The sequence below is a fragment of the Papaver somniferum genome, chromosome 3 (genome assembly GCF_003573695.1).
Source record: "Papaver somniferum cultivar HN1 chromosome 3, ASM357369v1, whole genome shotgun sequence".
Classification (NCBI taxonomy): Eukaryota; Viridiplantae; Streptophyta; class Magnoliopsida; order Ranunculales; family Papaveraceae; genus Papaver; species Papaver somniferum.
This window is the reverse complement of record NC_039360.1, coordinates 11188102-11203386: the sequence shown is the minus strand read 5'-3', so window position 1 is coordinate 11203386 and position 15285 is coordinate 11188102. Positions and strand designations below refer to the sequence as shown.

At 38.2% G+C, this 15285-nt stretch overlaps 1 protein-coding gene across 1 annotated transcript; it reads left to right on the top strand.

The window, feature by feature from the left end:
- Positions 1-2609: 2609 nt before the first annotated feature.
- On the top strand, positions 2610-13566 carry LOC113355302 (protein HUA2-LIKE 2-like). The gene is made up of 12 exons (XM_026598129.1): positions 2610-3046; positions 3885-3961; positions 6676-8787; positions 8980-9517; positions 10315-10438; positions 10603-10721; positions 10816-11000; positions 11094-11565; positions 11778-12249; positions 12342-12500; positions 12998-13049; positions 13129-13566. Exons 1-11 carry the CDS (start codon positions 2921-2923, stop codon positions 13021-13023), a joined length of 4410 nt encoding a protein of 1469 aa, XP_026453914.1. The 5' UTR covers positions 2610-2920; the 3' UTR covers positions 13024-13049; positions 13129-13566.
- The last annotated feature ends 1719 nt before the right edge of the window (positions 13567-15285 follow it).

The following is a 15285-nucleotide window of genomic DNA, read 5'->3' as shown; positions in this document are numbered from 1 at the left end:
ATATACAGCTCTCACTATGGCTCAAGAATTCTTACATCACATATTCAAACTTCTTGGGTTACCAGCTTCTATTGTCTCAGATAGAGACAAGGTTTTCACAAGCACCTTCTGACAGGAGCTCTTCAGATCTTTGGGCACAAGACTTCATATGAACACTTCTTACCATCCACAGACTGATGGTCAAATAGAAAGAGTAAATGCATGCTTGGAGGGGTATATAAGATGTATCACAGGGCATAAACCAAAATTTTGGAGCAGGTGGCTTTCACTAGCTGAATGGTGGTACAATACAAACTACCACTCCAGCCTAAAAATGACTCCCTTTACTGCACTATATGGATATGTTCCACCTCACATGGCTTTCCCAGTAGAAGTTACCACTTCAGTTGCTGTTGTTGAAGACTATCTGAAGGAAAGGAATGCTATGCTGGACATCCTCAAAGAATCTCTCACCAAGTCACATGAAAGAATGAAGATTTTTGCTGACAAATTGAGAACTGACAGATCATTTGAGGTAGGTGATCAAGTATTCCTAAAATTACAACCTTATAGACAACCCTCCATGGCCATCAGAAGCAACATGAAACTCTCTGCTAGATATTTTGGTCCTTATCAAGTACTTCAGAAGGTTGGAGAAGTTGCTTATAAACTATCTCTTCCAGCTACCTCCCTTTGTTGATTAGCTAGAACAGATTTAAGGTAAAAGAATCACCGTTTTCCATGTATCTCAATTAAAAAAGAAGATTGGAGCTACTACAACTTTTTCAACCACCCTACCCCCACTGACTCAGATGGTGAAATTGTTCTTCAACCTATTGCGGCTCTGGCTTTCAGGCAAGATTTTCGTCATGGTCATGCAGTATCTCAGGTATTAATTCAATGGCCTCATACATCTCCAGTTGATGCAACGTGGGAAGATGTGGCAAACATGGAAGCACACTTTCCTAAATTCAATCTTTTAGGGCAAAGATTGTCTGAAGAGGAGGGTATTTGTTATGACCCTTCAGTTGCCCTTAACATGACGGCGAGTGTAATGATCAGAAAATAAGTAATGAGCTGTTAAAATTTATTACTGTTTCCTTATTGTTGTTTTTACTTTGTAAACCAATGTGTAAGCAAACTACACGTGTTAGTTCCTTATTAGGTAGGGTTTTGATTAGGGTTTGCTCTTCAGTATTTAAGAGAACTGTATTGAGATCTGTTTTGGTTATGAATGAAAAAATAAACTGAGGTTGCGCTCATTGAGTGTGGAGGTTACCAAAGTTACCGTCCTTCTCTGTTATTAGTTCCATCAATTTAGTCTTGTCTATATCGTTTGGTACTTGACATTGATCTCTCAAACTCAAATCACTCCCGTGAAGTGCATCTGCTAAATGTTTAAACAATTTGTTTAATTGAGGATCCGCCTATCGCACAACTCTCTACTTTTACTCAAAATCATCAACTCGTTTTTACCCATCAACAAGTATCAATATATATTCAAGTATACATTTATGTAGAACTTATAATCAGGTGCAGAAATCTGCCGAAATTATCGACGAGATTTTTTTTACCCATAAATAATTTTGTAACTGATATTAACGTAGGAAATAAATCCGTTGCTGCTATTTGCTTCCATAAATAACGGATATTAAAGTTTCTAAATAAAATAAATTTTGGCACATTTTCTGTGGGACCCACTCAAGCGTTTTTCTAATCCAAAGAAACGTTGCTTAAATTAGTGTAATATGTCTTGCTTAAATTAATGTAATCCGGTGCTCTAATTACAAAATAAAACGCAGCTAGCAACGTTAATCACCGTTGCTCAAATTAATTTGAGCAACATATTTTGACGTTACACAAAAATTTGCTACGCCGTATTAGCAAGCGTTGCTTAAATTCATTGCAACGCCTATATCCTTTCCAAATGAACTTTTTAGGTGTAGTGTTTAGGGATTTCCTAAACCTAAAATCGGTTTATTGAGTGTCCACATCGGCGATCCTGGTTTGTGTTATTCAACCACGAAAAACACATACAGAAATCGGTTGATGCGTATATGATTGTCGACAGATTATGCTGGAATCGGCCAATGTAGACATGAGCATCACCCGTCTCTGGTTAAATACAAAGAATATGTGTTTCTATATTTTGAATGGTTAAATCAATCAAAAGCCTAATTAAAAGGAACATGTTAATGAAGTCACATCGCCGTATTGTTGCAATCAACGATTTTTAATTTAAGAAACAAAATTTAAATTAAATAAGAGAATGAATTAACTCGATAGATATAATAAATTTTAGGTTTGGTTATCGAGAGAGTAATAATTCAGTAAGACGTTAGTCGAATACGACTCACCACTGTTATATTTAGAATAAAATCAGGTGTTAATGTTGAGGATGTCTGAGTACTTTTATCTATTTTAAGACACCCCTTATCCTTGTCTATTGAATGGACTGAGAAATCAAAAAGTCTGTTAGGTCATTTAATAGTTGTTTCTGAACAAAATTAAAATCTTCCCCGATAAAATCATGTTATTTTCTCCTCATATATGACAGTACCGTACACCCATAGCGCACGTTAGCAACTACGTATCAAAAAAGGAAGTAAGTTGTGTGTTATGTGATTACCCTTGTTCCACAAACGCTCCCTCCCCCTTAAAACTACTTTCTCTCTCTCTCTAAAACTCTCTCCTTGTTCTTCCTCCAATGCCTGAAATTCACATCTCTAGAAACCCTAATCACAGCAGAAAGCTCAATTTCTCAACAGAGAATCGAGCAATTTCTGTCTCACTGTTTTTCCCAATCAAAACCCCCAAATTTTCATTCTCAAAATTGGTATTTTGAATGACCTAGAATCAGATAAACAATCTTAACCTTTTTTTTTTATTTTTATGTATTTTCGCTGGTTTTGTGTTGGTTTGTTGGTTTGGGTTGGGTTTAATGGCACCAAGTAGGAGAAGAGGTGGCGGTAAAGCTTCTTCTACTGCTGCTGCTGCTAAGAAACAATGGAAAATTGGAGATCTCGTTCTGGCTAAGGTCAAGGGGTTTCCTGCTTGGCCTGCAACCGTAAGTGTTTGGTTTTTCTCTATCTTTTTTGGTTTTTGCTAGCTCAAACCCTAGATTTTGGATCCCAATTTTGTATTTTTCTCACATTTTGAGCCGTGTTTGATGTTGCTTGATCTACTAAAATTCCATGATTGATTCTACTTTGAAAAGGTTGTGCCTTTTTGGTTTTGGTTGCTCAAGTTCTAGATTTTTGTTTGCTTTAGGTTCCTAATTTTGTGTTTTTTTTTTTTAATTTTCAACTCATGTATTAGGGATGCTTGATGTTACTTGATCTTTTGTAGTTCCATGATTGAAAAGGTTGAATTTTTTTTTTTGTGCTCTTGTTGCTCAAAACCTAGATTCTAGTTTCCAATATTTGGGGTTTTCTCACTTTTTTTAAATCTATGGTAGTTTCTAGTTTGATCCTAAGTTTTGTATGTTTCTGCATGTTCTGGCTGCTGAAATTTCTACGTTAGGATCACTTGATGGTCCCTCACCCTTGATCCGATGTAAATCCATGAGGAAGTATGTTTTGATTCCTTGCATGACCTGTAACTTCATGAATATTGGCTGGTCTCTAGGTATGCAATCCCTCCTCTCTAATCGAGGTATTGGGATTGGGTTATAGTCTTACACTTTGCCTACCTGGGCCTTAATTTTCAATTACCTATCGATTAGATACCATATTCTTGTTTGTCGGTGGTTCACCTGCATGCGTAAAATAAATAAATAACACATAAAATTATTCTCTTTTTATTCCATGTAAAATAAATAGTTTCCACGATGTGTACGAAAAGTAGTGGTAATTATGGCCTTTGGTTTAACATGGTGTGAACATGTTTGAATTATGTGATGACAGGTTAGTGAACCAGAAAAGTGGGGATACTCTACCGATTGGAAGAAGGTGCTGGTATACTTTTTTGGAACGAAACAAATGTGAGTCTACTCTTAACTCTTATGATTTGATTTAAGCTTAATGCTGTCGAGTGGTTAGGAGTAATTTGGATGTGATATGCAAAATTGTTAGATTTGGTTAATTTGTTAACCTTAACGCTTGACCTGCCTACACGCCTTTCAATCAATGGAGATATGTAGTTTACCTAGAAAGGAAAAAAAATCTAGTACAGCATGTATTTGTCCAGTAGATTTTCTATGGATGAAGGAAAATAAATCCTCTCACGGTCATGTACTAAATACTAGTTTTTACTTGATCTTCGTTTTGTCATATGATCATATGTACGTACCCCACGAGCATTTAGGCAAAGGCACAATCCTCACAAAGATGTAGGGAGGAGAAGTCACTCCACCTAAGTAAAAGCGGTACAAACTATATTTACAATTTGAACGATCCCTACTTTTATTAACTTTCACAACAAGAAAATTTCTTGTGGATGATGTGATGGCGAATTGCAAGAATAGTTATAGCCTTACAGGGAAAAAATCATAAGAGAACCCAGATTCCTTTAATTTTCTTCAGTAACCCAGAAGAGTCTGTTTCTATCCTAACCTCTACACCACTCCAAGTTCCCATGCAATTGTAAGTGCTGAAATTTGCTCTTCGAAAAGCCTTTTCTTTGAAACACGTATAAGATTGATTTCTATGTAGGCCTGCAAAAAGATGTTGTTGTACTTTTCTCTTTTTGTTCTTCGGTTAAGAGCACATTATACGACTTGATTTTCCTTAATCTAAGTTGTTCGGGGCGAGAGGTGGAATCCGGTGTTACTGTAGCGGGGCTGGCTGTGGGACACTGCAATAGAAGCACATGTTCTTTCTTCTTTATATTATGTACGTTATTATATCCAAAATGACAACTAGTATGAGTGGCACACTTAGTAATCTACAGTCATAATTGTAAATATAAATTCTTGGTCTTCAAGTTGAAACAAGTTACTAATTAACAACGATATAGATGGAATATCAACGTGATTAGGTGGTTCTGCAACTGGTCTCTTGATTTGGTGAGAGTATGACACATGTGTTTACTTTATTGTGTTACAAATGGTTAGTAAATTCTAGCTGAGAGCTGGTAAGTATTTCCCGGGGTATTCTTCTCAAGAGAGCAGTTCTCGAGTAAGAACACGAGCTTTACAATGAGCGTAGTTGGATATAGATGTATAAGAAATATAGTTGTGTACATTGAAAAGCAACTTAATTCGAAGTTGACCATTTAAGGAGGATCCATGACGTCTTATCATAATATTCAATTCATGACTTATGGACCAACTATAGAACGGCAACCCTATACACATTAAAAGTTTCTGTTGCCTGGTTGTCAGAAAAATTATGCAAGCACCGCGGTAGATAATTTCCAGGTTCTTAAAGTTGAGCTGGAATGAGATTGTAATCTCATTTGAGTTCTTCCTTCTTTCAGCTAAGTACACTTATTATATCTTATTTTCAAACTTAACTTGTTGACATCTTCAGCTACTTCATTTTTTGGGAACAAGGCTTTGAAATCCCCTTGCCTTTAACTTGCCCTGGTGAAAGATGTGGAAAGGAACCATCTGACTGAAGTTTTGTCTGCATTATACACCATGCTTTGAGTAGACCATCTTTCTTTACGAGTTCACTAGGATCTCCTATGATTCTTGAGTTTGTTAAACCTTTGGACTATCATTATATTTGGCATCACCGTGTTCCTTTTCTCTTTACCCTTGTCATTCGGTCTTCTTGCCAAAAACAATGTACACCTTAGGTACTTCAATCATGGTTCTTTTAGTGTAAATGTGTGTTGCAACTTGTTTTTTGCATATGTCACCAGCTTTACATCATTGCTGTTCATCATATTTAATCATATCATGATTTTTACTTATTCCATATTTGTCCATGCTCTTCCACTTAACATTCTTGGTTGTAGATGAATTTCTTCCTCTTGATCTGCATATTCAACAACTTAGCAACCACACATACTTCTGCACCTATTTTAGACACATCTGTTTTGTTGTTGTTGATGCATTACAATTTTTAAAGGACAATATAAAACTAGGCCACGTTACATGCTTTCAAATCACCATTTCAAAACCTGAGTGTAGATAACCGACCCCACCTGAGAGTTCTAAACTTCCAAGCAGTATAGTCTGTAAGACTTCAATAAAAAGCCCTGTGTTCTCAGTCACCTCATAATCAGTATTGGAGACAGAAAAATGAAATGAATCACAATAAATAAAACACTTCCTTTAAGAGACATGGTACAAGAGATTGAGCCGGCATGTAAAGGTGCCCAAACGACTATCCGATGCAGTCACTAGCTCATGCTTGAAGAACATACTGTGCGGAGGTTAAGAGATAATCGTGATATAGCTAATTTTGACTTTCAAGCTCATTCGAAAAATCACAAGATATTACAATCTTAATAGAATTTTGGCAAATTGTCTGAGATTAGCCAAAACGATTGAAGTGTAACTTTGAAGGGCCCTGATTATTAGAATTGTTAAACTGATTAGAAAGTGGAATACTAGGCAACTTCTCTTATACATGAGTCGCTGTAATTTCCCTTGGCGATGATATGATTAAACAGAGTTTAACTTTGTGTGGGTCATTCAATCTTCCTTTTATTTATGATCTTAGCTCTCCTGTGGAAGGAGTAATTAGTGTTAATTGTCTAATCTTATCCATTTTTTTATGCTTATGCTGCTTTTGTGTTGCGCAGTGCCTTCTGTAACCCTGCAGATGTTGAAGCGTTTACAGAAGAAAAAAAGAAAACTCTTTTAGGTAAGCGCCAGGGAAAAGGTTCCGATTTTGTCCGTGCAGTAGAAGAGATTATTGATTGCTTTGAAAAGTCAAAAAAGCAGGAAGGAGGTGACGAAGTGAACTCTGGTGATGAAGGTACTGTGTCAAATACTGGGGATGGTGGAGGTTCAATTGACAAATCATCAGAGAGGAATCAGAGAAAAAGTCGGAGTATATCTGCTGATAGAAATGGGTCCCATAATCCTGTTGAAGTCCCTGTTTCTGCAATTGAATTAACTGATCTTCAATCTGAAGAGCCTGCTGCGGATACCATGGTCCCTGATCATCCTAAAGAAAAAAAACTGTCTGCTTCAAACTTTTCGAGAAAGAGATCTAGAGAAAAATCTTTTCAGAATCATCAGGTCGTACAGAAAAGAGCAGTTAGAAAGTCTAGAAGTTCAGTAAAGGTTGATTCAAGCAATTTCGAAACACTGATCATGGCTGTAGATGATGTCAGTAAGAATGACGATGATGATGATTATGAAGTTCCTAATGTAAAAAGGAATAGACGGATGAGGAAAACTTTTCTTGATGACGCTGTTTGGCATGATACAGTGTCACCTGTCTGTTTGACAACTTGTGTATCTAATGATAGCAGTGGAGATAATACTTCTGAGATAGTTGCTACCAACTCTGATACAGTCAGTTTGAATGAGGGCAGTACATTAGAATCTACTTGCAAATCTGAAAACCCTGATCCTGCTGAAGATTACATCAATGGAGATGTTCAGGTGTGTGCAACACTTCATGTCCAGGCTAAGGCGCTTGTCATTAAGAAGAAAAGGAAACTTAATAGGAAAAGAATCCCTCATTCTGCACCCAGAATTCCAGCCAGCCCTGGCAAAGTGTCGGTTGTGAATGTTAAGGGTGAAAACACCATTTCTATTTCTCATAATGCTACTGAAAAAGTAACTGAAAGTTATTGGAAGGCAGATGGTGATGAGCACTTGCCACTGGTAAAACGAGCCAGGGTCCGTATGAGTAAAATGCCCACACAGGAGAAAGAAACTCATGGTTCAATATGCACTGATGATAAATCCTCAAAGGAGGCCTCGGTGAATAACTCTGTTTCAGTGTTCTCTGGTTGCTTAAGTAGTTCTCTTAATGGAACAACATCCTTGGAGATGAAAGGAGCTGGAAATGGTTCATCATCAACAACTAGTTCGAATCGATGTACTTCAAATGAGCCTCCGGCTTGGAAGCCCAAGAAATTTCAGTTTCGTGGCTGCTCGGTGGATGGTGAAGCTGCTTTACCACCATCAAAGCGACTTCATCGAGCTCTTGAAGCTATGTCTGCGAATGTAGCTGAGAATGTCCAAGAGGGAAATACTGAAAACCAGGGAGTGTCAGTAACAATATCTTCTAATGGAGGCTCTAGTTATCAGGAGAAGGGTTCTTCTCAGGCGGCCATGAACAAAGAAGCAGAAAATAGCAAAATAGGGAGTGTCTTCGAGGCCGGGGATGCCGAACATTCTTGTGATGAAGATAGAAATATGAGCGGCAGGTCTGAAATGATTGGTACTTTGACTTCACCATCTTGTGAGATGCCCACCAAAGCTTCTTCAGAAGAGAAATCTTGTGAGCGCAAGGAAATGTCGTCAGAGGCCCATAGTTCTAAGATTGTCATCGATCTTGATGACGCATCTTTTGATACTCGATCTAGGGAAACTGAGTTCCCCATAGAACCTTCCCATGTCTTCAGTGAGAAGCATAACAAATTGGAATTGACTCCTGGTGTGATAGATCCTTGTAAACTATCACCGATGGACCAGGATGATTTGAGCATACCTAGCAACCAGTGCTTTGTTGACAGACCAAAAGTGGGCGACCTACCTCCTCTGACGGATCCAGATAGGGAAAATGGTACCTCAAGAACGGAGGTCTGGAGTTCAAAACCTGCTCCAGAGGCTAAAGATTCTCCCAGGGTTTCACCTGCAAGCCATAGTAATCTGCTTCTATCTGGTGGCAGATCTTGTCTAGATACTAAGTTTTCAGAATCTCCATCAGATGAAAACACTGAAGTTGCGGACATGTAAGTTTTCTGGTATAGTAGTATGTTCTTTCTTTTATCTGTATTGCTAGTTTAATTACATCGAAAAAGTACTAAATATTCTTAATAGTTATTAAAATGATCATCATTGTCGTCTTTTACTTTTGGGAAATATCAGAATTAGTAAACCTCCACTTTTTTATTTACTGCTGATTACATTTTCTGCATTTTTAGGTGTGAAGTTGTGAGAGAAGTTCAGGAGGAACTAGTAGTGGAAGCTGTTGATGCTCCTTCATCGGAGACAACGATGAAGGGTTTAATTGCCGCTGCACAGGCTAAAAGGCAATTACCTCGTACCACTTCTCTTTCAGACGATCCTGTCGATGATAAAGTTGTCTCTGATACTACTTTTAGCCCGTTCACAAACAATAGGTTGAGTTATCTGGAGAAAGTGACTCCACATAATTCCTCGATTTGCCATCTGCTTACCTTGGATAATCATAATAATCATCTTCTACACAATGGTAGCGGAAGTCCAGAAGTGCCTCCACACTGTAAGAAACCTAGCCATGTATTGGAGATGGACAAAGAAGGGAAGATGGAGCCTGTGGTATCTAATGGGCAGCTTTTGAGTAAAGGTAATGCATGTGAAACAAGTTCAGCTCGGAAATTGTTTGAAGGATTTCTTGGAACATTATCAAGGACGAAGGATAGTATTGGTAAAGCAACACGTCTGGCAATTGACTGCATAAAATGTGGCATTGCTGGTGAGGTAGGCTTTCTTCCCATTGCTCTCTGCTTGTACATTATGCTAGATTGGAATTTAATTGCTCTCTGCATATTTCCATTTCTTTTGTTTTCTATGATGTCTGCGTGTAGTAGTACATGAACCACCTTGCAGGTTTAAGTGGACATCTTTCTAGTTAAATCGGTTTGTGCTTATCAAGGAAGAAAAAGGTTTGCCAATCTAATCAATTACGCACAGTGCTGTTAGTATACGGGGGTAGTTTTTTTTTTCTTCTTTTTCCCTTTTGTGCAGTGAATAGGAATTATACCAAAAATTTGAAGCATTTGATGGACGTTTACTAGTCATTGTCTGTGGAAATATTTTGCGATCAAGGAGACGGGTCTTTTTTTTCTAGGTTTTAAACCTCCTCATTGACTGATGTATTCGTGTTGCTAGATGGATCCAGATGCTCTCAAGTTGGTTTGTATGAGGCATTTGGGGGTAGCTTCTTTGCAACCATCTAGTGACTCTGATATATTCATTCTGCCATATTTTTTGTGGTCTTTAAGAATAATTTATCTGAAGTAGTAGTGGGGAACATGAATTAGGTTAAGTAATGCGAACAATGGAAAGAACAGACTACTCAACGATTTCCATGATGTTTAATCTTTCAGGGCTTGTTAATCTGTTTTTTTTTGCCAATTACGGTGTTGTTAGCTATAACAACCACATTTTTAATTATGTTTTATGCAATACTTTGGCATATTTATTGCATTCCAGGTGTGATCACATGCCTACTACATCTGTACTTACTCTTTCCCTTCATCTCCTATACAATTTAGGTTGTGGAAATTCTTGCTCGAAGTTTAGAAAACGAATCAAATTTGCCCAGAAGAGTTGATCTTTTCTTTCTGGTGGATTCTATTACTCAGTGTTCCCGTGGTCAAAAAGGCATCTGCTTGGCAGGTATTATAACCTGTGCTAGACTGAAGGTTTTAATTGTTATAATCAGCATCTTTTTTCCAATTATATGGATTTCGTCATAAGGATCCTACTTCAACTTCTAGTCCGATTTAAACTTGGTGGCTGGAAAGGGTTGTAGACTAATTAGTTCGCCAAAATATTGCCAGGTGACACCGGGGACGCATTCCTTTCGGCAATCCAAGCAGCGCTTCCGCGTTTGTTAGCTTTTGCAGCTCCTCCTGGTCCTGGAAGTGTTGCAAGAGAAAATCGGAAGCAATGCCTAAAGGTAAGTAAGCTGTATAGTTTATGATCTTAATTGTCCGTTTGGGCTTATTGCTTAATCTGATGATGGCTTATTGCTTCCCCATTTGGTTGTTAAGGTTTTAAAACTCTGGCTTGAAAGGAAAACCCTCCCAGAATCCGTCATCCGCCACCACATGCAGGAGATTGATTCTGCTGATGCACCCTTCATAGGTTCATCTTCGCGGCGTCCCTCAAGGACAGAAAGGTCGTTGGATGATCCTGTTAGGGAAATGGAGGGCATGCTTGTCGATGAATATGGAAGGTAAATGACTCTTTGCAATCTAGTTTTGCCCGACAGAAGAATTTTCTCGAGCCAATAAGAAGCTGCTTACTGATTTTTTTTTTCTGTCGTCAGCAATGCAAATTTTCAGCTAGCAGGAATTCTTATGCCTCGTATGCTTGAAGTTGAAGAGGAAGGAAGTGATACCGATGAGAAGAGCTTTGAGGCTGTTACCCCTGAGCATGAGCAGCCTGAAATCCATGGAGAGAGGGAAGCAACCCCTACATCTATTCCCACTATAAAGCACCATCATATTTTAGAAGCTGTTGATGGTGAGCTGGAAATGGAGGATGTTGCTCCTTCATGCATAGGTGATATAGATTCTGTGCATATTTCTCAGGGTCAATATGAGCAGCGTCTTCAGTTGCCTTTTGCCCCACCGCTCCCAGAAGATAGGCCACCATCTCCTCCTCCACTGCCCAGTTCTCCGCCACCATTGCCTTCATCCTCGCAGTTGTTACCACTACCACCACCACCACCACCACCATTACCTTCAGTTCATTCCTTTGTGGACAATGCGGATCCAAACTACTATGCTAACGCATGCGTGAGTATTTTGTGCTTGTTTGTGTTTGCCAATCTTTTAACCAACTGATTGTGGGCATCCATCTGTAAAGGGCTATTGTTAAAATTACTACATGCTAGTTACCAAAAGAATTTTGTGTCTTACCAAAAAATAATTTTTGTGGTCATATTTGTTTTGGACTGCAGCATTTAGCTATTTTACTTGTTGTTATTAATTGGATTTTATACTTGCAGAGTTTGCAAAACGGCTTGCAGCTACCTACCCCCCACCAACCAGGCACAGGGAATGCCAACTCCTTGCCTTCCGATACAGTGCATACACATTATTATGGGTACAAAGAGTTTGTGCCGCCGATGCAAAGATCTGGTTTGTCTAGCTCCTCAGATCCCAGCTGCAGTTTTCCTGGACCTCCCCATACTTCGATACAAACTGGGAATAATGCTCAACATATAGATGGGGCAGCAGCATTGCATAATAAGAATTACCACCTACAGCCACCACCTCCGATGCTCTCAAATCAGTTCTCTTATGTTCAGGCAGACCAGAGAGCGCATTCATGGATGGAAGCTTCATCCTCTTCCTTCACCAAGAGATTCCAGTTTGGGCATGATATGCATAGGGATAATATGTATGACAGCAGCCAAGAAAGAATGCAACATGAGATTGACGAGAGATGTAGATTACCTCCTCCACCTATTCATCCAGGTATGACATACATTGCAGTGCCACATGATGTTTACTTTCTCATGTGTTTTCTCAGCGTTCAATGGTTAATCTGCTTTTCTCTCTCTTTGCAGGACCTGTACATTCTGACAATACTGACTCTTCATATGCTCCTTCATACTATGGTCCACCTGATGTTATTCCAAATCGCGAATGGTCTTATCCTCCTAGATCGTTAAATTATCGGCACTCTACACCTCATAGACGACCTGAAATTTCAGGAGAAAATGGAGGTATCCTATTTCTATTTGACAATTTTGCACGTTGGTATTTTGGTAGAGTTGTTATGAGGTGCCAAGGAGAAGTTTTCACTGTCTTGTTGTGAACCATTGGAGTAGGTTTATTACTTTTGGTAACTGATCATTAGGGTACCATATGGTTTTTCTTTGTAAAGTATGGAAATCACTTGCTACAAAAATAAGCAACTTGTTTCCTTGGTGTACTCAGAACTTATTTATTTAGTTATCACCACCCTCCAGCAAAACACCCAAGACCACAACAGATAACTATGAGCACTGTGATGCCATGACAGTCACCACAGTTTTGGTGGGAGCCTAGCACTTCAGCTCTTCAAACTAGAAGCTATTGTTTTTCAGAACTACTATCTTTAACTTTAGCTTGTAACAATTCTTCTCGTTGTAGAGAGTGGTGTAGTTGGGTTGGTTCTTAAATGATGCTGTCTTACTTTTGGATGACGAGTAGTAACATAGTGTATGTTTCTGTTCTGCAGCTTCAAACTTCTGGAGACCAAGATAATGCTTTGTCAAGAGATAGAATTAGTGGTATGTATCTGTTATATTGTTTGAATGTCAAAAGTAGAGTCTGCTATAAATATCTGACGTACTTTCCTACTATCATTAGGTTTGGGCTATTTTTGATCTGGGTATGCGGCTTCTTCTGAGGAAACCATTTGCTTTCTGTAAGAGAGTGTGATACGGGGCGGAGGATGCATCACTGAAGTCCATTGCTTCTATCTACCCCATTGTACATATGTATTTATCACCATCATTCTGCATTAATGCAGAATCAGAAGAAACAGTTCTCGTGGAGAGAGCTGTGCTCTAGTTGTAGGCTTATGTATCAATCAAGTTCATATTTGTATCATTAGTTTTTCAATGTTCATAGGGAATGCTACACCCTACCAATGGTAGTTTCTTTACATAGCTTGGGCCATTTCTTTTTTTACTAATTTCTTAACAAAGTTAGTGTTGATTAAAAGGATTCTTACTTATCCTTTATGTTGATGAAGTTGGTTTAACATTGATATTTCAAAGCTGTCAAAGGGACTTAGTCTTCTGATGATATTTATCTTCTACAGATTACTTTCAGGATCAGGTGCTTGCAACATTGTTTTCATGTTTCCTAGTATATTTTCCTGTGAATTTCACTTTGATTAGTAATTATATTACGACATCTATTAATGAAATTTGCAAAGATTTTTAGGTCTTGACGCATTCCAGTGAGCTGGATTCTGCACTCCTGAGGAATATCACATGAAGGTTGGTAAGGTTTATGGGTTCAAATGTTGTTGAGTTAGTTTTTCATTTATGGGTCTAACATGCTTGCTGTTCTCTTATTATTTATGTAAATCATAAGGATTGTACTTCTGTATATCTGTTCAATTGCAAATTTGTGGAAGGACCAATCAGTTCTAGGTGATCCAGATTCCCTATATTAGGACTCCTGCAAGCCTTCAGGTTTATATTTTTGCCTTGTTTGTAAATTAACATTGTGGCTGCTCAGGCTCCCCATGTAATACTTGCCCAGCGTTATCCGGTAATTTTCAGATCCCATTTCATTTTTTGGTCTTTATTTGAGATCATGATTACAGTCTTTCTACCTCGTGTACCCAATTGTAGGTGTAACTTATGTTTCGCATTATACATCTTTCACTATAACATAATGGTCAGCTTCTCATTTAGCATTGAGACTTACTTAATCATGATATGTTATCAGTGCTTTTCAGTTTTTGTCCGGACAACTTGATATCTCTCTCTCTCGTGTGTTTCTTTGAGAATATGATTTGTTGCATTCCTCACCATCATTGCAACACTTTAGAGTCATAATTATGAATCTCTATTGGAGGGGGATCTGTTGGATTGGCAGTTAAGCTTTGTTTCTGTTACTACCTGAAATTATCTATGTTATTTTTTGGGCGAGGAGGCAAAGCAACAGGACAAACACACCGTGAATTGGTGCACAGAATAGGGATCTTGCATATGTATCTGAAAAATCCCCAAACAATATAATGACTTGCTAATTCCCTGCACATACATGTGAACAGATTGGAAATAAACAATTTTTGGCATGAAAAAGTATGAATCAAAAGTTAAATAGTTTGACAATTTCTAGTTAGCTATGTCTAGGTTTACCGACTGCAGAAATTGCTCAAGGTCTTATGACTCACTGGTCTACTAACATATCTCAATTGTCTTTACAGATGGTGAAGTGATATTTGTGGTTTTTCATGCTGACATTCTTGTACGAATTGAATGACATTCTTATGCTTGTGTTAACTTTGTTGGCAGAACTAGATCCTCCAGTACAAATTTGTGACTGTCATGAATTTTGCTTGTGATTTCAAATGTAGTAACTTGCAGCGTACTAACATTTCATCAACTGATTAATGTATGCATTTTTATGCAAAGGATGAGAAAATATCATCATTCCATTGTTGAAAATTAGTTTGATATCATCTCTGTTTCTCTGGCATTCCTGTAAGAAACATCCTCTGGTGAATTTGTTGTACAACAGATATACTCCATAAAGTGAAAATGAGTAGAATTGCACTAGAAAGACAGAGTATCTGTGCACTAGAAAGACAGAGTATCTGTGCACTAGAAAGACGGTATCTGTGCCTTTCAAATCATAGTAATGGGACTCTGTTGACTGCTTGTCCCATCTCTTCATGAAATGCAATTCCTGAAACATGTAGGTGTGCGCATTGGTTTCAGCATAGATCTGTCACGGGACAATATTAGCTTTCGTATAGTGATATGGCATGTTTGGGAAGCAAGA

What these genes read in the sequence shown, in the direction of transcription:
- LOC113355302 (XM_026598129.1), top strand. Translation starts at nt 2,921, where the DNA reads ATGGCACCAAGTAGGAGAAGAGGTGGCGGTAAAGCTTCTTCTACTGCT. An exon ending in AATGTGGCATTGCTGGTGAG is followed by an intron (nt 9,518 to 10,314) that starts GTAGGCTTTCTT and finishes TATACAATTTAG; the next exon opens with GTTGTGGAAATTCTTGCTCG. An exon ending in AATTTCAGGAGAAAATGGAG is followed by an intron (nt 12,501 to 12,997) that starts GTATCCTATTTC and finishes TCTGTTCTGCAG; the next exon opens with CTTCAAACTTCTGGAGACCA.